Source organism: Cherax quadricarinatus, chromosome 73 (assembly GCF_038502225.1).
Source record: "Cherax quadricarinatus isolate ZL_2023a chromosome 73, ASM3850222v1, whole genome shotgun sequence".
Lineage (NCBI taxonomy): Eukaryota > Metazoa > Arthropoda > Malacostraca > Decapoda > Parastacidae > Cherax > Cherax quadricarinatus.
This window is the reverse complement of record NC_091364.1, coordinates 11,214,536-11,239,401: the sequence shown is the minus strand read 5'-3', so window position 1 is coordinate 11,239,401 and position 24,866 is coordinate 11,214,536. Positions and strand designations below refer to the sequence as shown.

At 42.2% G+C, this 24,866-nt stretch overlaps 1 protein-coding gene across 12 annotated transcripts in view; it reads left to right on the top strand.

Annotated features, from left to right (window-relative positions):
- Positions 1-24,866, top strand: part of ct (homeobox protein, cut) — a 992,784-nt gene that overhangs the window by 783,750 nt on the left and 184,168 nt on the right. For 9 of the 12 annotated variants that reach the window (XM_070100612.1, XM_070100613.1, XM_070100608.1 and 6 more), the window contains one exon: positions 9,808-9,846. The exons of the other annotated variants lie outside the window; for them this stretch is intronic. In XM_070100612.1, coding sequence (XP_069956713.1) covers positions 9,808-9,846 — 39 coding nt within the window. The remainder of the gene's footprint in view (positions 1-9,807; positions 9,847-24,866) is intronic. 12 annotated transcript variants of the gene reach the window in all.

The window sequence follows — 24,866 nt, the reverse complement described above, 5'->3', positions numbered from 1 at the left end:
TGGTCCCCCGAGTCACTGGTTGATCTTACAACTCCTCATCTGCCTTCATGTTGACATTCCAATACCATTACAAACGCTGTAAACAATACAGAGAATACTTAACGGATGAACTGAAATAACAGTGCATTCATTATTCTACCTGAATAATGTATAGAATATTCTGTAAAAATAATATATACCTTATTCTATAAGAATAGGTTATTCTCTAAGAACGATGTATAGCTTATATTGTAAGAATAAATATTTAGAAAAGCTCACTATGAAAAACAAGAAGAGCATATCAAAAGATGGATAATAATATTTAAAGGTAAAGGCTAGCAGAGTATTCCTGCTAGCCAGGTAGTGTGGAACCATACATGGCCAGTAAGAGTAGCCACACCATGACCAGGTAGAGAGCGGTAGCCACACCATGACCAGTTTGACGAATCCTCGTGTATTTCTAAGATCCTGGTAAGAAAGAAACAGGTCTTGGTACGAGCACAATGATGTATCTGAGGTCCTCACGAGGAAAAAAAAAACAGGTCTTGGAATGACCACAGTGATGCGTCTTCGTAATGTCTTGCCAGGGGCACGGATGAGAGTACTGCCTATAATTATAACTACAAACCTAAAGTAATCCGTGAAAAGTATCAATCATGGTCAATTGTGCCCGGAATAATGCGATATTAGGAGTCCTCAGGTTGTTCTTCAACTCTATACATCCTTGGTTAGGCCTCATTTAGATTATGCTGCACAGTTTTGGTCACCTTATTACAGAATGGATATAAATTCTCTGGAAAATGTACAAAGGAGGATGACAAAGTTGATCCCATGTATCAGAAACCTTCCCTATGAGGATAGACTAAGGGCCCTGAATCTGCACTCTCTAGAAAGACGTAGAATTAGGGGGGATATGATTGAGGTGTATAAATGGAAGACAGGAATAAATAAAGGGGATGTAAATAGTGTGCTGAAAATATCTAGCCTAGACAGGACTCGCAGCAATGGTTTTAAGTTGGAAAAATTCAGATTCAGGAAGGATATAGGAAAGTACTGGTTTGGTAATAGAGTTGTGGATGAGTGGAACAAACTCCCAAGTACCGTTATAGAGGCCAGAACGTTGTGTAGCTTTAAAAATAGGTTGGATAAATACATGAGTGGATGTGGGTGGGTGTGAGTTAGACCTGATAGCTTGTGCTACCAGTCGGTTGCCGTGTTCCTCCCTTAAGTCAATGTGACCTGACCTGACTAGGTTGGGTGCATTGGCTTAAGCCGGTAGGAGACTTGGACCTGCCTCGCATGGGCCAGTAGGCCTTCTGCAGTGTTCCTTCGTTCTTATGTTCTTATGTTCTTATATTAAGTGGTCGTCCACGACCCGGCCTTCGTCAGACGTCAGGTATCCTCCCCGTCATTCGACCGTCAGAGAAAATTCTGCTTTGCACACGAGGAATTAACTACAAACAACAATTGATTTCCTGGCAATAAATCATTCTATAATTTCCGACCTGAACTGATAAACCTCGGCATTCAGCGCCGTTAAATGACACCCCGACCAATATTAAATGTTGCAAATTGTAATCGAATGCAGTAAGAGCGGCAAATAACACTGTGCAACCCAATACTCTAAAACGCACTCCCAATCAAACTAATGGTGTTGCAAATAAAATCTGTAATAGCGGCCAGTGGCCGTCGGTGGTTTTTAATTCACTCGGGCGTGCTTGGTTGTTAGCTAACATGAACTAGCATCCTCGTCTTTGGTATTGGCAGTGGGTGTCAAGACTTGAAGGCAGCATCACTGAGGATGCCAGACTTGAAGTCAGGATGTCTACGATCAAAAAAAAAAAGTTTAATTACGAGTCTTCGTAAAGCTAAATAGTAGAGGAGGGGAGGGGGGATTATAAAAGCATTGACATGTTCTTGCTCAGAAATATAGTATCCACAATTATGAAAATGGTATACAATGCCGTCAAGTAGATGAGGAAGACGTGCAGTAGCTGGGTAACTTTATTATTGAAGCGTTTCACCTACACGGTAGGATTTATCAATCAAATACAGAGGAGAATAAATATGGAGAGAGCAGCAGTGGTACCGAGGAGTTCTCGAGGTGGTCAGTCCCTCAGCCTGGAGAAGGTAAGTAAGAAGGTAAAAACTGAAGAGCACTGCAGCAAACCTGCTGACCCGTGTAGAGCCGGTCCTTACCTTTGGCAGTGAATAAGGTCCATTTTCATGCCTCGGTCACATTGACCTAGACAAGGGAGTTGAACTCTTCTGTAGGCTGATGGAATGAGCACCTTAAGAACCCTTTCAAGGTTGATGGACTAAATCACATCACCTTCACCTCGTCACTACTACTGCTGTCTCCATATTAATTCTCCTCGGTATTTAATTAAAGAAGCCTACCGTTTAGACGAAATGTTTCAACAATAAAGATACTCTAACTAGTGTCCATGTGTCTTCTCATCCCCTTAAGAGTTTATTTCTTAAGAGCTGTGTAGAGCTTGTTTGGCTCTTCGTAGAGCATATCAAGTTGTTTTGCTGTGTAAACTTTATCAAGTCTTACAAGGAGTAATTCGACAAGACGTTATCCACAGGTAAGGTAGAGGAGGAGGCATTACATTGCCCCATGCATCGCTTGATCAAGCTATACCCTGAGAAAAATTCCCATAATGACGTTCTCTTAATTCACCAAGTTTCGCCCTACCATACTCGTGGGTAATACATGCCATCCTACCATACTCGTAATACATGCCATCCTACCATACTCGTGGATAATACATGTCATCCTACCATACTCGTGGGTAATAAATGCCATCATACCATACTAGCGGGTAATACCTGCCATCATACCATACTCGTGGGTAATACCTGCCATCCTAACATACTCGTGGGTAATATCTGCCATCCTACTATACTCCAGGGTAATACCTGCCATTCTAAACAGCTCTCCCGTTGTTCTCATACAACTTTCAACTCGTGTCTCGTTACATCACCTGTAAGCAGGATCACCTGCAATTAACCTGCCTGCTTGTCACGGCCTGGAGGAATTTAATATTTGTCTAGTTGCCTGCCGCAGATAGACTTTTATTGGTCCTGTTGGCTCCCCTAATCCTCTTGTTGAGTGTGAATTAACGTTATGAGTCTTATATACAATCTTTATCCTTGTAGACGAGGAAGATGAAACAAGATCTTGTATTTCGATCTTGAGATAAGAGAGGAAACAAAATAATCTTTGTGTCTCTCTCTCAAGAAAAACTAAACATTATTTTTTTATTTATGCGTCAAGAGAAGAAAGATTAAGCATTCTTTTCTATTTAATCATCAAGACAAGGAAGATGAACCACAGTCTTTGCATCTGTGTCTCAAGACAATTTAGGGAGCACCTTTATGTTCCTCTCTCCCTCACCTTTTAGGGGTTCAAATTTCGTCAGGCTGAGCTGAGAGACTTCAGTAGGACGATATCCTCGTTGCCCTCCTGAAGTCTCGAAGCTCAGGCCGACAGATTTTAACAATGTGACCCATCCTGTGTGGTGGATTATGACAGGGAAACATAGCTATTGTCCCCACTATTAAACATCAGCAGTTCTATTACTGCATATCATATACTACTGTATATGATATACAATAGTAGCACACTACTGATGTATTCAATTCTTCTACATGAAGTGGAATATCTTACTAGTCGCAGGATTAGTAATAGTTTTGGTAGTTTTATCTTCCTGAAGGTGAGACTACTACATCAGTCAGTTGTGGTAGTACAGTAGTATGAGTAATAGTTATAGTTGTCATAATAGTAGCACAGTAATAATGTTACTTTAATAAAAACACTTAATACACACGTTTAATAGCTGCACCTGGGAAACGAGAGGTAATTAAGTTTCATTCGAGGAAATGGGGGAGGGGAGGATATGTTCTTTTCCCCTGAATCAAGAGCACTCCGCCAGCATAAAGGCACCCCTTCAAAATTATCCTCGTAAGCCTTGATTAAAAAAAACCAAGGATAGTGTTTTTTATTTCCTGTTCTTTATTAGTGCAAAAGATGATAACTTAGGACAAGGAGTCTACCTCTTAAATACCTGATCTGCTCTAATTATCTACAGTATTTGTAAATTGGCATTAAGATTACATCTGTCTGCGTGTGCTTTGAAAAGCAGTGTCATGGGTATGACACATGTGCAGCAGCTGGGTATTGGGTATTTTTATTTTCGACAAAGATAAGCAGGTGTTGCACATGTGTCTTACTCATCTACTTGCCGGTATTGTACGTCATTAGTGTAAAGATAAGTGAAAGTTATCTTCGTTAAGGCGACAACTTAACGCTAGGAGAGTTGCAATGCGTCCTGGAGCTCTTTGCAATGTTGATGAAGTGTGTGTGTGTGTGTGTGTGTGTGTGTGTGTGTGTGTGTGTGTGTGTGTGTGTGTGTGCGCACGTGCGAGCGTGTGCGCGTGTGCGTGCGTGCGCTAAAAGTTATATAATCACCAGCATCATCAGTTACTTTAATTTCTCTCTCATCTCCCTCGTTTAAACCACCATCTCCCTCGTTTTAACCTCAATCTTCCTCGTTTTAGCCATACATTTTAACCTTCCTCGTTTATACTTCCATCTTCGTTTTAAGAACCTCCATCTACTTCATTTTAACCTCTATCTTCCTCCTTCCTATTATTCAATCCATCTATCACTTCCAACTTTCGATATGATCATTCTTCTCCGAGTGAACATCATAACGCCCATCCCAATCTATGTAATGAGACAGGCAATAATATTTACATTAAACAGCTGTTTCACTCACACCAAAAAAATTGCGACTTTTTTTGTTCATCCGTGCTGGATGAGTTGCCATTTAGCGAATTCTTTTTTTATTTACTTGGTGTTAATACTAATTTGTTGAAGGTTCTCGTGTATAATTTGTCACGGTTGATTGGCTTGTGTAGCTGGTGACAGGTGTATATTTGTATGTGTATACAGCCTGTCTTCACAGGTGTATATTTGTATGTGTATACAGCCTGTCTTCACAGGTGTATATTTGTATGTGTATACAGCCTGTCTTCACAGGTGTGTATTTGTATGTGTATACAGCCAGTCTTCACAGGTGTATGTTTGTACAGCCTGTTGTCACAGATGTAGGTATGTGTATACATTCTGTCCTCGCAGGTGTATATTTGTATGAATGTGTATACACCCTTTTCTCGTAGGTAGTAGGGAGGTACTACCCTCCTGTTATATGAAGTTAAAAGGTTGGTAGACAGCGATCATCGAAGGAGGTACGGTACTACCCTCCTGTCATACGAGTGTAAAACTGAAGCCTGTTAAATGTTTTACACTCTGGCATAAATGCTGGTCTGTTCTGTCTCACGAACGCGCAAGACGGCAGGTAAATCTTACAGTAAAGAGTTTGCTTAACTTTCGTGTCTGTTAATAGTTTGCTTCCCAGAGCCAAGAAGCAAAGCATTTTGAGACTAGCCAATATAACATGCACTATGCTTTGTATAACTGTTATGCGTTATTCTTTGTATAACTGGTATACATTACTCTTTGTATAATTATGCTCCGTTCAAGTTTCTCCACTGCAGATAAGGAATTCATTATTATAATTATTATTGCTGCTGCTACAACCGATAACAATAACCTTTCCCCAACCACCAAAATCTCTCCCTCCACCACCATCACATCTACCAGCCACCACCACCATCACATCTACCAGCCACCACCACCATCACATCTACCAGCCTCCACCACCATCACATCTACCAGCCTCCACCACCATCACATCTACCAGCCTCCACCACCACCATCACATCTACCAGCCACCACCATCACATCTACCAGCCACCACCACCATCACATCTACCAGCTTCCACCATCACATCTACCAGCCACCACCACCACCATCACATCTACCAGCCACCACCACCATCACATCTACCAGCCTCCACCACCACCATCACATCTACCAGCCACCACCACCATCACATCTACCAGCCTCCACCACCACCATCACATCTACCAGTCACCACCACCATCACATCTACCAGCCTCCACCACCATCACATCTACCAGCCACCACCACCATCACATCTACCAGCCTCCACCACCATCACATCTACCAGCCTTCACCACCACCATCACATCTACCAGCCACCACCATCACATCTACCAGCCACCACCACCATCACATCTACCAGCCACCACCACCATCACATCTACCAGCCACCACCACCATCACATCTACCAGCCTCCACCACCACCATCACATCTACCAGCCACCACCACCATCACATCTACCAGCCACCACCACCATCACATCTACCAGCCTCCACCACCACCATCACATCTACCAGCCACCACCATCACATCTACCAGCCACCACCACCATCACATCTACCAGCCTCCACCACCACCATCACATCTACCAGCCACCACCACCATCACATCTACCAGCCTCCACCACCATCACATCTACCAGCCACCACCACCATCACATCTACCAGCCTCCACCACCATCACATCTACCAGCCTCCACCACCACCATCACATCTACCAGCCACCACCACCACCATCACATCTACCAGCCACCACCACCATCACATCTACCAGCCACCACCACCATCACATCTACCAGCCACCACCACCATCACATCTACCAGCCTCCACCACCATCACATCTACCAGCCACCACCACCATCACATCTACCAGCCTCCACCACCACATCTACCAGCCTCCACCACCACCATCACATCTACCAGCCTCCACCACCATCACATTACCAGCCTCCACCACCATCACATCTACCAGCCTCCACCACCATCACATCTACCAGCCTCCACCACCATCACATCTACCAGCCACCACCACCATCACATCTACCAGCCTCCACCACCATCACATCTACCAGCCACCACCACCATCACATCTACCAGCCTCCACCACCATCACATCTACCAGCCACCACCACCATCACATCTACCAGCCACCACCACCACCATCACATCTACCAGCCACCACCACCACCATCACATCTACCAGCCACCACCACCATCACATCTACCAGCCACCACCACATCTACCAGCCACCAGAACTCAACATGTACCGCGTACCAACAGGGGGGGGGGAGAGGGGAAACAATTTAATGCATCTAAGAGAAATTAGTGAGTGTGTGTGTCTAGGAATGCGGGGGAAATTCATCAACCTGGGAGAATGGAGGAGTTGAACCTGCGGTCCAGCAAAGCCGATGAGAATCACTCAGTAAATTCAAGGAGGACAAAGGAAACATGCTCGTCACACCATTCGATACCTTTTTTGACTTCGTGTCAACATTTAAATTGTTTGCCCTTAGTCGGCTACTGTGTATGTGTGTGGTGTGTGTGTGTGGTGTGTGTGTGTGTGTGTGTGTGTGTGTGTGTGTGTGTGTGTGTGTGTGTGTGTGTGTGTGTGTGTGTGTGTGTGTGAGAGAGAGAGAGAGAGAGAGAGAGAGAGAGAGAGTGAATTTCCGTAAGTGACAAAATTTCTTTTTGCATTTTATCAGCCTTATACCCTAAGAACCTGTTGTACATTTAAACCAGAACAAACACAAATGTAAAAAAAAAGTTTGAACAAATTCTAAAAGTAATTCCCCTACTTTTCAAAAAACCATCGATATTCGAACATTTTCTTGGGAGAATAAACCAAAATAAACACTCCCTCTACCTCCCTTGTAAGTTTGGCAACGCCCACAAAATCATTTATTTTCTCTTTGGTAAAGCCTTCTCAGTATACCTGCTGGAGCACATCGTCAAACACCACTGCAGCCAAGCGGTCATAAACTCAAATACAGCCACCCAGTGTTATTTACAGCTGATGTATTTGGCTTCGAGTACCCGTAAGTTGATCTAGTTTGAGTCATGGAGGTGGGTCTTAGCAACCTGGCAAGCCAAATAGTTGCTACCATACTGCCCAGGAAAATAGCTGCTGCCAAGTTTCCTTGGTAAATAGTTATTACCAAACTGCCCAGGAAAACAGTCGCTGCCAAAATGCCCAGGAAAACAGTCGCTACCAAACTGCACAGGAAAATAGTACAGAGCTGCCCTACAAAGGTTCCCACGAAAACAATCGCTACCAACTTTCCTAGGCAAACAGTACCAGACTACCCAGGTAAATAGTGGGGTACAAAAAAGCCCTAGACAATACTTTAAGTAAAGAAAGATGATACAAAAGTCTTGTTAGCCAGGAGAAGTGGATCAGATCATAATTACTGCAAAGCAACACTTGTAGCAAAAACTATTACTATCATTACAGATTCAGCATAAACATTTCCCCTCGTAACTCTAGATAATTTTAGTACAAGCGTTAACAACCTCAGCGAAGTCTTGCGTAATTTCCTGTGACGGAAGAGACGTTAATTAGCCGAGAAATTGTTTGAAAACGAACTGAGAGAGATGAGGAAATGTGGGGGGCTCGATACGGCGTTATGTCACTGGCCCTATAAACCATCAACACGAAGCATAGGAAATGTTTTACTCTCTTGTTGGGAAAATTTGGCTAGAGAAAGTCTTGTGGCTTGGCTTGGGTGGTGGCTTATAATACCGAGTCACGATGCACCTGGGTTAAATTATCGCGGCGAGAAAGCTTTGATAAACATGCTGACACTTTGATCGTGATTATTATGAAGATATATTGATCAATAAAGGAGACATATACTGCTTTAGCAATAAAACACGTACACATATATACAACTTAATCACTTTGGTAGATGGGTAGATACAGTGCGCGAACTTGAGAGTGTGAGTGTATCTTCAGTGTGAGTTGAACTCTGGTGTGAGTTGAGCTTCAAAATAAAAGCATCTTCAGTGTGATAGCTCTTCAGTGTGAGTGCATCTTCAGTGTGAGTGCACCTTTAGCGTGAGTGCACCTTTAGCGTGAGTGCACCTTCAGTGTGAGTGCACCTTCAGTGTGAGTACATCAGTGTGAGTGCACCTCCAGTGTGAGTGCACCTTCAGCGTGAGTGTACCATCAGTGTGAGTGCACCTTCAGTGTGAGTGCACCTTCAGCGTGCGTGCACCTTCAGCGTGAGTACACCTTCAGCGTGAGTGCACCTTCAGCGTGAATACACCTTCAGTGTGAATGCGCCTTCAGCGTGAGTGCACCTTCAGCGTGAGTGCACCTTCAGTGTGAGTGCATCTTCAGTGTGAGTACACCTTCAGTGTGAGTGCATCTTCAGTGTGAGTGCACCTTCAGTGTGAGTGCACCTTCAGTGTGAGTACACCTTCACCTTGATCTATGCTGCTAGGAATATTCTAAGCCAATATACCTCTCACAGCCTCGATATAGGGTAATAGTTTCAATACATTTGCCAGTATTATCAGTGGGAATAAAGACACTGGTAGCCAAGAATCCTAGTAATTGCAACGTTTCACCCGAGCCTCGAGAGAAACGTTGTATTAGGATGATTCTCTGCTACCAGTGTCTTTATTGCCAATAGTCAGCTTTTGCCACTGTCTACCAGCATTATCATTGTGATTTGGATAATCTCGTAAAGGGTAATTATGTAATTTTAATTTTTTTTATTTATAAATGTATCATAACATTAGCTATCGCATTAATGAGATACGAAGTCATTTTTTTATAAAAGTGAACACTATGTCTCATTATGAAGTTGACCACCATCAATTTTTCTGTCATGTCAGTTTGATAACTTGGTGAAGCCCGTGATTGGGTTTAATTCTTCCAAGAGTATCTTTACAGTATCTTTATTGAGGGGGGGGAGGTGTACGTCAGGCATTGCAATCTTGCTTTATCTTCAACAAAACTGCCATCCTGGTTCCGTAATACAGTGAGCTTTGTTTTGTGTTCCAGCTTGCCGTAGGAAACCCGAGTCAAGCCTGATGCCTAATGGTTAGTACTGACTACCCGTCTATAATGTAACTCACTGTGGCTTGACATCATAAATCTATGTGCACGATACCGTCAAACCTCAGTGATTCAATGTCGTGGATTCACCCGTTTCTCATTCAAGATCGGTTTAATAACCGGGAAATTTTCCTTAAGAGACGAATTAAAAAACAAGAAAAAAAAAAAACAGATGAATTCAGGAGGTTGACCGTATTTGTTACATATGTGTGAGTGAAGTAAAGCTGTTATGTATTGTGTACTGCTGTTACTAACCGGACGTCCCCCACCCCCCACCTTCAATAGTCTACATATATAAGGGTTGTTAAACAATATTTTCGGAGCTGTCATCTGCTGCCATGGTGTTTTAGAAGGGAAAGACTTGCCAGAGCACAATCAAACCTTTACTATGGAGACTTCAAAATTCAGCACATGGTGTAGAGAGAGGATTCAAAACGATCTCAGTTACTAAAACTTAAAATCCTGGAGTATTTATTGTGGGAGCAGCGTAACCAACCCGCAGCATCACCCAGCCCTTGATGTGATGCTCTTGTGGTCACTTCCTCCGGGTAAACATGGCGAGAAATATATGCGTGGCGAAATTACAGACACCGTTACTCGTCCCTTTAACTATAATACTTTAATCGAGTAGCAGTGTGTTGAGTGTGCGTGTGGAGTAACGGGAGTTGGCATCCCTGGCTCGTTGGTAGCATATGGTGGCAGAGCTGCACTCACCGTCCGTCTAGCCATCAGCCAAGTGTTATTAGCGTTCATGCAAACTCATAAATCCATCACAATATCAGTACCATATCACGATATATCCCCATCCCTCCCCCCTTCCCACACTCCCGATCCCCTCCTCACTACCTGGTGGACAGGCCTCTCTACCAGCATGGTGATTGCTAACACTACCACTCACTAACTTTCAACCTCACCTCATCTGTTATTTTTTTTCCATTTTTCACGTCAGTTGATTTGTTAGTATTTTCACGTCAGTTGATTTGTTAGTATTTTCACGTCAGCTAATTTTTCTTTATATATTTTCACTTCATTTATGTTTATATTTTCACTTCATTGTATTTCTGTTTATATTTTCACGTCATTTGATTTATATTTATATTTTCCTGCCAGTTGATATTTGGTCATATTTCCACGTCAGCTGATTTCTGTTACCATTCTCGTTTGTTAAAAGAAGAGTTATTTCTGAGAGTGACGTCACACCTGGTTAAGTATACATCCTCAATACATCACCGATTATAAATATTTTATTATACAGTATTTTAGTCGTATATCTTAGCATCTGGCTGTCCAGTAATTGGACATAATGGTTAATAAAACAGCGAGCATATGGTTGATCGTTAGTGTATATAACCAGGAAACGTGGTCCTTATGAGATGAGTCACGGCAAACAGCACAACAATTCTCGCCCTAATGACATATGGCTGTAAGGGGCAATTTAGATCGTCGCAGACTGATGATTCACCTAAACCATGTTGATGAGAACACTGGGGGGAGGGGGAAGGAGTTGGGTAAAAAAAACAATGCTTTGTAACAAATTCCCGTAAGAGTGTTTTACTTATGCTTATTTGTTTGGATTATCACCCTAAGCGGCATACATCACTCGTGCACATGTTTGAAGGCGCAACTTACTGTTCTTATTCTTTGTTCAGATATATTACGAACACTATTTTTACCAGTTTGTTGATATGACAAAACTCTTAATAAGTAATGTTAAGTTGTGTGTGTGTGTGTGTGTGTGTGTGTGTGTGTGTGTGTGTGTGTGTGTGTGTGTGTGTGTCCCAGACTCGGCTGACATTCGTCACCTGAAAGAACAGGCTCCAAAAAGAGCTTTTTTTTCTTCTTCCTTTTAGGGGGACCACGTTTCGCTCTGTACACAGCTTAAGTTATGATCTGATAAAGCTCCTCACAGAGCGAAATGTTGGGACTACGTAAACCATGATGCAGGTCGCTGCAGGCTGGGACTATGTAAACCATGATGCAGGCTGGGACTATATAAATCACAATGCAGGTCACTGCAGGCTGGCAAGGTGGAACTATGCAAACCAGAAGCACACACAAGAGTTGCAATAAAAATAGGAGTCCTTAACAACGGCCTGTTGAGCCTGATGATACAGCAGTTTGTTGATCATCATCTGTTAGTGTGCACACCATGTGCTACCTACCTACACACACACACACACACACACACACACACCTAGTAGCGTTCAGTGAAAAGGCGGGGGCCAGAAGCTGAGTCTCGACCCCTGCAACTACAATTAGGTGAGTATACACACACACACACACACACACACACACACACACACACACACACACACACACACACACACACACACACACACAGCTTCTCGCAATCTAAATTAACCAAGCTTAGTCCAGCTCTTAACACAGTGTCTTATTCAGTCTCTATGCCTTGTCCAGCTCTCCCAAGTCTTTCAGATTCTCAGTCGCACTATCAGTCTAATTATGAGGCACTGTACTATTATGAGGCACTGTACTATTCTGATATTTATTTCTCTATCGCACAATGCTGAGGTAAAAAAAAAAAAGTCAGTTTCTGTGAACTTTTTAACATGTTTAAGTGGGGAAGCAACGTTGTCAAACAAAAACTACCCTCTGATGGATGGCCTGATCAACCAGGTAGTTGGTGCTAGCTGCACGCAGTCCAACGTTTGTACCACAGCCCGGCTGATCAGGAACTAGCTTGAGGAACGTGTGATCACACGATGCTACAATTGATCTTTCAGCAAGAATCATTCAGCATGTATCACTCAACATGCATCATTCAGAGTATATAATTCAACATGTATCATTTATCATGTATCATTCACCATGTATCATTCAACATGTATCAATCAGCATAAGTCATTCACTATGTATTATTCAAAATGTATCGTTCAACACGTGTCATTCAATACGTATAAATCAGCATGTGTGTCATACACCATGTATCATTCGTCACACCCTCAGCACCACCACAAATTTTGATTAGTGGGTTTAGGTTTGAGAAGAACCTGCCTAGTATGGGCCAGTAGGCGTGCTGCAGTGTTCTTTCTTATGTTCTTATGTATTCTAGTACCACAGCAATCCGTAGAGAAAATTCTCCACATCAACGTTCTCTCCGCCTACTACCCCTTTCAATGTCATTCCAGTCATATGTTGTGCGAGGTCTTCCACAAGTCATATTTTACATGCCTTTTGGAACCAGGTCTTCAAACATGCTACTGAGTTACCAGAGTCTATTATTCTCATTTCTAACAATATCCTCTACAATTTGAGTGAGGACACGATTTCCCCTTCCCATTTTCCTCATTGAGAGGAGAACAGAGAGGATTACTTATTACTAATATCTTTATTTCTACAAGTACATGTACAAGGTATACTATTGTACATTATTTGTCCCAGGATGCGACCCACACCAGTCGACTATCATCCAGGTACCCATTTTACTGATGGGTGAACATAGACATCCGGTGTAAGGAAACACGCCCAGTGTTTCTACCCTAGCCGGGAATCGAATCCGAACACTCGCCATGTGAAGCGAGAGCTTTTGCCACCAGGTAGCTGTTCTTATATACCGGTGTGGTATCATTGTTGTTGTTGTTATTATTATTATTATTATTATTATTATTATTATTATTATTATTATTATTTATATTCAAGGGGAACACCAAACATAGCCTGGGGAAGGGGACGTAATCAGGTATGATCAGAGGAGCGGGTGATTAACTCCCATTCCTTGCATCAAGAGCCCTCCATCAACATCAAAACTCCCCCTTGGAGTTGAGTCAGAGAACCTGGATGAAGCCATAATGGAAGATTATAACGAATCAGTGCTAAAAGACAGAGACTTGCATTATTACATGGCCCTTATTGACATCATTTAGCCGATGCAGCTGCTTTAACATGTCACAAACAGATAAATAAACCTGGAGAAGAATGAATATATATATATATATATATATATATATATATATATATATATATATATATATATATATATATATATATATATATATATATATATATATATATTATACACATACACACACACACACACACACACGCACACGCACAAAATAACCACGGGAGCGGTTGAATGATAGCTCCAGGCCTTTCGTGTTGCAATCAACACATTAGGAACTTACAATGTTGCAGAAAAGATGAAGTACAAGCAAACACGTTCAGAGGAAGCGCTTTTGCTACACACACACACACACACACACACACACACACACACACACATATACATATATATATATATATATATATATATATATATATATATATATATATATATATATATATATATATATATATATATATATCTTCACGTTAATTAAACACCCCTCATATCATTTTTCCTAGGATTTTTTAACTCTTGTCGTAACTATTTTGTTTCAATTCTGGCAAAAACAAAATAAACTGTCAAACAAAATTTAGTTTCACCTCTGGCAAACAAACAAAACTGTTCTACACTGGCAAACAAAATTTAGTTTCAATCCTGGGAAACAAAATTTTGTTTAAATTCTGGCAAACAAATAATACCAGCAAAATTGTCTCTCTACAACCTGGAAGAAAAAGTACATAAAGTAAGGTCTTCCCGAAGACCCGGGTGTTTTTTTTTTTTCTCCCCGACACTTCGATTACAAATCTTGATTTGCAATTCATTATCATTTATAATTTGAGTCACCGTGGAATACTTGATTGCGATTATGTTGTGCTCAATTTTTCTTTCTCTCTCTCTCTCTCTCTCTCTCTCTCTCTCTCTCTCTCTCTCTCTCTCTCTCTCTACACCATCATCAAAGCTACTTTCCTGCTCACTCTCACATTCACTCTCCTCTCCCAAACACTAACAACCGAATCCCTTTCCCTATCTCCCACAATTCTCTGAAAATCTTTTCACCCCTCCCTCTTCCTTACCCCATCACCCCCTCCCCGAGACCTCTGATATACGAAACACGTCGATCTGGTTGTTAAAAGCATATTTTTAGTTAAACTTGGGTGATTCTGGGTAGCAGTGTGGTCCACCGATGTGACATCTCAGCCAGGTTATCTTCCACTTTTCCTAATTATCTGCTACTGACGCCACTCATAAAGATACTGAGGCGAGTCATAGAGACACTGAGGCGAGTTACACACACACACACACACACACACACACACACACACACACACACACACACACACACACACACACACACACACACAGGCCAGTTATACACACACACTGAGACTAGCTATACACACACAAACTGAGGCCAGTTACACTGAGACTAGTTATGCACACACACACAGTGAGGCCAGTCATAGAAAATAAGGCAAGTTATAGACACACTGAGGCCACTTGTAAGAAGCTGAGGTGAGTTATGGAAACTAAGTTAATTATAGATAAGCCATAAAGGCTACTTATATACACATACTAAGGTCAGTTCTATATACACCACTGAGGCCAGCTACACACACACAGTGAGGTCAGTCATAGATACGCCACTGAGGGGAATTATACACACACACAAAGCTCAGTTATAGACACTCCCAGCACGAAGAATCCCAGATGGGCACAAATAACCGTGACAAATATTTCAGGGAAACTGTGGGAATAAATCTATTAAAAGTTGGCTAATTCCGTGGCTGGGAAACACAAATTGAGGACGCTAATATATTTACGCTAAGGTATCGGCGCCCAGCTACCTCCCCTCCCATTCACCCCTCCCTCAGGTCACCCCAACTCATCCCCCCTTAGGATGCTTCCCCGCCCCTTCCCTCCCCTCTTTCTTCGACCCACCCATTCCCTTCCGGAGAACCCCGCTCCCACCCACTTCTGTTGGTTCCTCTCCCCCACCCACCCCGTATCTAATGGCTCCTCTCCCCCACCCACCCCGTATCTAATGGTTCCTCTCCCCCACCCACCCCGTATCTAATGGTTCCTCTCCCCCACCCTTACTCCTGCCCACAAATCTCCCCGCAGTCCTAGCTGCTGATTTCCCTCTCCTGTGTATGAGGGTAGATTATGGAAATAAATGGTATAAAATACCGACACAATGGCAATATAAACACTTAAGCAGTATAATATGATTCTTTATTGACAACGTTTCGCCCACACAGTGGGCTTTATCAAGTCATAAAGAGATCTGTTTGTGACTTGATAAAGTCCACTGTGTGGGCGAAACGTTGTCAATAAAGGATCACATTATACTGCTTAAGTGTTTTTATTTCCAGGGTAGACTATACTGAGAGATAATTCCCAAGTGATAGTAACTCCAGCTCTGTTAGATCGAAACCTTTGAAGCTCCCGTAGCTGATTAAACAGATTTCTTATTAAATTAATAGTAGAGGCATGACACTGAAATAATGAAGTCTCCCGGCTCTGGCTGACATATTGCAACACCTTCTGTGAGCTTCATCCTTCCTGCTGGAATATGACAGGGAAACATAGCTAGCTTCTGTTCCCACTGTATAACTATCATAGAGAATAGAGTAGCAGCGCTCTGCTGCTACATCCACTTTTGTTAATAAGTCTCCCCCACCATTGTCTTTGTTGTCTCCCCACCTCCCATCCATGTTGCTGTCTCCCCACTTTCCATCCTTGTTGCTGTCTCCCCACTTTCCATCCTTGTTGCTGTCTCCCCACCTCCTATCCTTGTTGCTGTCTCCCCACCTCCTATCCTTGTTGCTGTCTCCCCACCTCCCATCCTTGCTGCTCTCTCCACCTCCCATCCTTGTTGCTGTCTCCCCACCTCCCATCCTTGTTGCTGTCTCCCCACCTCCCATCCTTGTTGCTGTCTCCCCACCTCCCATCCTTGTTGCTGTCTCCCCACCTCCCATCCTTGCTGCTCTCTCCACCTCCCATCCTTGTGCTATCTCCCCGCCCCCAGAGTGGACTTTTAATGGGCGTCACAAATACTTCACGAGGAAAAGTTGGTGCCCAAGGAAAAATTGTCGGTATTTGTGAAGCGGACGGTGAAAAACACAGCGTATCGTGTTGAGATGGTTTCTGTACCACCGTGGTTGTAGTGGTGATTGTGGTTGTAGTGGTAATGGTAGTAATGATTGTAGTGGCAGTTGTGGTTGTAGTTGTAGTGGTGGTGAAAGATGTTTTTGTTCTTATTGTTCGGGTGGTGGTGATGGTGGAAATAATTAATCCAGACTCATGGAACTACATGTTCGTCAAAAAATTCCAGAAACGACTACCTCGGGAATTTAGTATTGTATGTAGGAGCCTGGACACAGGTGTCATCCCACAGTCATTAAGCACCACTAATATTGCCCCACTTCATAAAAGTGGCATTAGAACAATCACAAAAATTATAGATCAATATCTCTAACCTTCCATCATATCAAAAGAAGCAAGATCGCCAGTCATATCGACTAACAACACTTCCACAATTCAGAGCAACATGTGTTTAGAGCATGTCGCTCCTGCCTTTCATCATTGCTAGATCATTGCATGGTCTTGGATGCACTGGAAGACAAGTTAACTGCAGATGTAGTGTATACTAATTTTGAAAAAGTCTTCGACAAGTGCGACCATGGTGTGATCGCGCAAAAAATCCATGCAAGAGTAATAAGTGATAGTGAGAAGACTGATGTTTAACTTCTTAATCAATAAAACCCAGAATAGTAGTAGTTAACAGAGTAAAGTTGGAGGCTGCTACGGTGCAAAGCTCTGTTCCTTAAGGCACAGTACTCGCACCACTTCTTTCTCATTCTTATATCCAATACTAACAAGGCTATAAATCGTAACACCTTAACATCGTCTGCCGATGACACCAGAATCTCTAGACGAGTGGCGTCCATCGAAGACACAGCAAATCTTCAAGCAAATATAAATCAAGTCTTCCAATGGGGCTCAGACAATATGTTTAACGAGGACAAGTTTCAGTTGCCGCGCTACGGAAGAATGGAGGAAATAAGGACTGAAACAGAATACACGACAAACTCAAACCATTCAAAAGAGTGTAAGTTCCATATGCGAGAATTGGAAGTCATGATGTCATAAGATTTAACATTAAAGGATCACAACAACGTTGCTGTTGCTGCCGCAAAGACGCTGATACACTGGACAACCAGAACTTTCCATACAAGAGACACTGAGTCATTGATGATACTCTTCGAGTCACTTGTTCTCTCCACGCCGGAACACTGTTGTATACTGAGGGTCACCTTCAAGGCAGGCGAGACTGTCGAGCTATAACACGTGTAGAGAACTGTAACTGTTCGTAAATATTTAGTCAAGCATCTAAACTAATGGTTACGCTTCAAGTATCTTAATCTGTACTCTTTGGAACTTAGGCGAGAAAGATACTTTATAATTTACACCTAGAAAATCCAGGAAAAATTAATTCCAAACCTGAACACCGAAATCATTCTGGATGAAAACAGAACCTACAATAAAAAAAAACCAGGGGCACGACGAGTACACTAAGGGAAGAGGGGTGGAAGTGGGCTCTACAGAGCGTCACAGTAGTGGTGGGTGGAGGTTCTCTCTGCAGAGCGTCACAGCAGTGGTGGAAGTGGGCTTTACAGAGCGTCACAGTAGTGGTGGGTGGAAGAGGGTTCTACAGAGGGTCACAACAGTGGTGGGTGGAGAGGGGTTCTACAGAGGGTCACAACAGTGGTGGGTGGAGAGGGGTTCCAAAGAGGGTCACAGCAGTGGTGAGTGAAGAGATTCTGCACAGGTTTAACATACATCTGTGAATTTAAATTTTTTTATCGTATAAATACAGTTTTTTTATTTTCTATGGTTCTATTTTTTAATTGTATAAAAATTGATTTTTAATCAGTTTAAATTTAAATTTTGTTTTATAAGTTTAAACTATGTGATTTTTAACAAAACGGAAATGTGTAGTTTGGTTTTACATAGTTGGTGGTTGTGGGTTTATGTGGGTGATTATTGAGGTTTAAAAGAGTTCTAGTTTATAATGTGGTAGATTGTGGTTATAATTTATATAGTGGAATTAATATGAACTGAGTTGAAACATGCAAACTCAGGGAATACACACTTTGTGTGTGTGTGTGTGGGGGGGGGGCGGGTAGCGGGTAAGAAGGGGAGGGGGAGAAGTGTCAGGAAGTGGAAAGCTCGGATGGATTAGCGATGTTGCAATGTGGATTTAGTTGTAGTTTAAAGATTTAGTGAGCTGGAAGAGTAGTGGACTGGAAGATGATTTAGTGGGTTGCAGAGGATTTATTGGGATGGGGAGGATTTAGTGGAATGGAGAGGATTTAATGTTAGGGAAAGATGTAGTGGGTTGGGGAGGATTTACTGTGATGGAAAGATTTTAGTAGGATTTAGAGTGTAGGATTTAGCGGGAGGGGTTAGCTGACGGGAAGGATTGGTTTTGGACCTGGAATAAAAGAATAAGGAGATGGTTGACTTGAGCATCAAAACAGAGAGAGAGAGAGAGAGAGAGAGAGAGAGAGAGAGAGAGAGAGAGAGAGAGAGAGAGAGAGAGAGAGAGAGAGAATGAGAAAGAGTGATTTAAGGAATGAGACATACCACCTACTAGATCAAACATAACACTGAGTATAGTAATGCAAAGAAGAACAAAAGCAGTGCAGGACAAAGGATGAAGTTGAACAAGAATCAGAGGAATGAAAATACGAGAGAATGGCGTGAGGAGAGAGAAAACACAAGCAAAATATATGGAGACAAAAAAAAAAAAAAAGAAGAAAAGCGAAGACGATAATGAGATTAAGAAAGAATGGATGTTATACAGCTTAACCTGTATGGTGTATGGTATGTTTAACCTGCGAATATCGCAGTCCATTTACCTACGTATATCATAATATATAGTGTGATTGTTGTATACTGTTTTTGCTGTACAATGTTTTACACTGCTGCACACTTGTGTTGTACACCTTTACACTGTTGTGCTGTTTTACACTGTTGCACACTTGTACACTGTATTTCTTTTACACTGCTTTACAGTGTGTGTGTAGCAAGCATTTAATACCAGTTTTCGCTTCAGCATAATCCATATCGATAATTAATAATAATAATAATATTATTATTATAAGGTTGAATGGAAAAACAGTATAAATGGGAGCGTATGGGGTGGCTAGTGGAAGTGACAGGTGAAGGTGACAGGTGGGTGATGACAGGTGAAGGTGACAGGTGGGTGATGACAGGTGAAGGTGACAGGTGGGTGATGACAGGTGAAGGTGAGAGGTGGATGCAGATAGATTGATGTAGGCAGGTGGGGGAAGAGGGAGTAGACAGTACGGAGGAAAGGGGAAAAAGAGTATGGGTGCCTGGGTAGTCAGAGATGGCAGAAGGGATGGGTTACCACAGGGGGAGTTCCCATGGGGAGGTGTCATGGGGAAGGGGTGCCCTAAGGGCCATGGCCACGCGACTGGTGATTACAAACGATCGCGTCACCTGGGGGAGTGTCGGTCGCTTTCCCCAGACATGAGCAGTCACCCACCCACCCACTCACCTACGACCACACACACGTCCACCTACCCACACTAAAATCCCAAATACTCGCCCACCCACACACCCCTACACACACACAGTGACGTAGTGGGGGCAGGATCCATACATAGCTGTAAGAAGAGGTATGATAAAGCTCATGGAGTAGGAAGTGGATCTAGTAGCAACCAGTGAAGAGGCGGGGCCAGGAGCTATAACTCGACCCCCTGCAACCACAACTAGGTGAGTGTACACACACCACTCCCTCCACCTATTCCTCACTGTGTCCATTATGGTTATGTTCCTTATAGCAAAGGTGCCATAGGCACAATTAGAAACACTGTGTCAACAGGTTTTCACGAGGTAACTGGAACATTACCTGATAGAAGTGTCTGTTCAGCTAGGTTGTGATGGGTGTGTTGACATGCAGACCGCTAGCACAAACAGTCTGGCTGATCAGGTATGATTCCAATCGTCTCTCTCTCCCGCCCATCATTTACTAACGTTTCTATTTACATTCTCCTCTCCTTTCTACTTCACTACCTTAGTCTCCTTCTACCTTTCCACCTTCCTCTCTAGCTCTATTCTTTTCTTTCTTTCATTCCTTCCCTCATTTACGATAGTTCCGTCATTTGTTCTCATTTCCTTTCCCCCTTATTTCCTTTCATTTTCTTACCTTTATCCTCATTTCCCCCTCGTCACCTTTTATTGTTTTCTCTTGCTACAATTCTTTTTATTTCCTCTCACATCCATTTCCCCTCATTTGTTTCTCCCTCATTTACTCTAATTCCTTCAAATTTGCCTTTACTCGAATTTATTTGTTTTTGTTCTTTCACTATTTCGTTGCTCATTTTCAGAAATTTATTTACCTGAAAGTGACTCCCCAGGTACTCGTCCCTGTCTCCCCAACACCTTGTCCTCCCCAGCCCATGCACGATCTTTACCCCGTAAACCTCCCTTTTCTCTCACTTTTCTCCCTCCCTCCCCATTATCGAAATATCTTTTTTTTTAAATCTCTCCATTCAATCTTCAAAAAAAGCCACCCCAGTGCCAATCTCTTTTAAGCCACCCCAGTGCCAATCGTTAGCCTCCCCAGTGCCAATCTCATTTTCTTAAGCTTCCGCTCTCTCCTCCCCGCATTCCTATCCCGCACGCACTCTCGAACTCCACTCTTCTCCCTACTAACCCTTTTCTAGATAACTCACCTTTTCATTCTCACGTTTCGTGCCATAATCATAGTAACGCCATTACAAGCAAACCAGGGTATGGGTGGGATTAGAACCCATGGCAAGTGAGTTGTAAAGCTTCAGGCCAGTGCGCAAGCCACTGAGGCACCTGGTTGCAATAAGATTCATCCAACTAGGTATTTTTATATACCATAGGAGGGTAGCACGGACCACCACTTTGACCACAAACGTAAGTTTGTACAAATGAATCTCCGCCAATGTGGCTGTGACGAACTCTAGCTCAAGTCCCCTCAAAGCCGTCGTCATGACTCATGTAATCGTTATAACACGATTTCAAACAAATCACGTACGGATGGGGGTTAGAACCCATGGTAAAAGCACTGGCCTGAAGTTTTAAAGACTAACTTGCCATGAGTTCTAACACCACCCGTATCCTGGTTTATCTTCACCTTACCCCTTCCCCTTCACAACCCTCTTTTATTTCACAATCCTCCTCTGCTCCTTCACAATCCTCCTCTTATTTCACAACCCTGGTCTTCCATACATCCTTCTCTTTCCTACCGAATGTGTCTTGCAAACATCCCGTATGCTGCCCTGCTCCTCACCTTCCTTCATTCACCCTTTCACGCCTTTCTCTTCTCCCTCCAACCCCTCCCCCCATCCCCAGTAACACAGCGGGGGTCTTCAGAAGTCGTCATAATTGTGTTTCATGTTTGTGATTAATGCGATACAAAGAATGGATCGGTCCACGGGTTCGGTTTTTTTTTTTTTTTTTTTTTTTGTGTGTGTGTCTTGTTCTTCCTTAGGACATTTAAGTGTATGTCTTGGATATATATTATCATGAAGCGCTAAATTCGTAAGGGCCTATAATGTGGATTGGGAGGTAAATTAGAGTAAATCTTGTATTAAAAGCTGTTTCACCAGCGGTGGGAAGGTTTTGTCATGCACATACAATAGTTCAAAAAGACTGCTTTATATACTAATAATCAAACAAGATATATAAAATATATTTAGATGGATTAGACTAAATTAAATTGCGTTTGTTATAATAAGGTTAGGTAAGTTTTCTAAGGTTCTTTTGGTGCAAAATTATTAATTTTTACATTAACATAAATGAAAAAATATATCTTTAAACGTATAAAAGAAATTTTTAGAAAACTTATTTTTAAATGAGTTCTTGCTAATAGATCAGATTTACCTATTCGGCACGACATGACATATTCATACTATATTATATATATATATATATATATATATATATATATATATATATATATATATATATATATATATATATATATATATATATATATATTATTCTTGTAGGCTATCTGTAGATCGTGAGCAGTGTGAATTGTTCCAGCCACGGTGTTGTGGTCACAACACCGTGGCTGGAACAATTCACGGATAACTAGCACACTTAGAGAAGGACCCGTGAGATGTTTCGGTCCGTGCTACAACCTTGGTGTTAGATTTGCGCAGTATTGGGGCAAGTGCAAGTGCCGTGAGTCCCTGGGGAACAATAAGGCGCTGCTCCACGCCTCGTTGACCCTCATTCCTGCTTCTTTATGCTGATAAGAATTTTTTTTTACGTACTCACTATAACTAAAAACATAATCGTATCCTACTAAAGAAAGATAATCACAGCATACTTAGGATAATCATAGCATGCTTAAGATAACCATAGCTTGCTTAAGATAATTATTGAATAATCAAGTTAATCATAGCATACTAAAAAGCGTCCGCACATCTCGCAAAGCGCGTATAGTTCAGTATATGCGCACTTATACATAGCACAAAAGCGTGTACAAAGCAGCGTATGCGAGCACGTAACGCAGCATACATAGGTGTAAACAAAGTGTATGCAAGTAAACAACCTGGCAATGACTCCTAGTAATCTGTACAACATCTGGTGCGAAAAATTCTATAGAATCCCACCAACCCCAGCCGTGGATTTGAAAAACTACCAGTAAATTGTAACAAACAAAAGCCAGGTACATCATAGATAGATTGCAACAGAGAGCGGATATTTTATACATTGTAATGGAGACCAGGAATATTACAGATAGATAATATCAGAAAAGACCACGCAAAAACAAGTAGAATTGAAAACATAACAACAGTACTCTGTGTGTGTGTGTGTGTGTGTGTGTGTGTGTGTGTGTACACCTGTCTCTGATGTTGATGCATTTATAACAGTCATGTACACGCCTTATACACAGACTTGTGCACTCAGACATGCAATACATGTACACAAGATATTCACTCACACAGAACACCACAGGAGGTGACAGTATAAGAAGCAATAGCAACAGTCTGCTTGACCTGGCTTCAAGACAGGCTGCAGAAGATTAAAACAAAAAGAACTCTAAACTAGTCACAGGTATACACTTTCGTGTGTGAAAAATGTCATTTAGTTTCTACTGTATGTATACCGAACATAAGACATTATGTATACCGTGGCTAAGACAATGTTAGTTATATGTACCTTAGTCATGTATACAGTTTGTATAATAATGGTTATTGTATGTATTAGCATGATATACGAGTGACAGTTATTGACTCGATTATACACCAGGGGTGTTCTCTGTTCTCCATGACAGGGAGAACATTTTCATGTTCATCTCTACTATACAGGAGTTCTCAGTTGTCTAATATAACAAAGCACGCGCGCACACACAATTATAATATATATATATATATATATATATATATATATATATATATATATATATATATATATATATATATATATATATATATATATATATATCACACTGGCCGATTCCCACCAAGGCAGGGTGGCCCGAAAAAGAAAACTTTCACCATCATTCACTCCATCACTGTCTTGCCAGAAGGGTGCTGCTTTACACTACAGTCTTTAAACTGCAACATTAACACCCCTCCTTCAGAGTGCAGGCACTGTACTTCCCATCTCCAGGACTCAAGTCCAGCCTGCCGGTTTCCCTGAACCCCTTCATAAATGTTACTTTGCTCACACTCCAACAGCACGTCAAGTATTAAAAACCATTTGTCTCCATTCACTCCTATCAAACACGCTCACGCATGCCTGCTGGAAGTCCAAGCTTCTCGCACACAAAACCTCCTTTACCCCCTCCCTCCAACCTTTCCTAGGCCGACCCCTACCCCGCCTTCCTTCCACTACAGACTGATACACTCTTGAAGTCATTCTGTTTCGCTCCATTCTCTCTACATGTCCGAACCACCTCAACAACCCTTCCTCAGCCCTCTGGACAACAGTTTTGGTAATCCCGCACCTCCTCCTAACTTCCAAACTACGAATTCTCTGCATTACATTCACACCACACATTGGCCTCAGACATGACATCTCCACTGCCTCCAGCCTTCTCCTCGCTGCAACATTCATCACCCATGCTTCACACCCA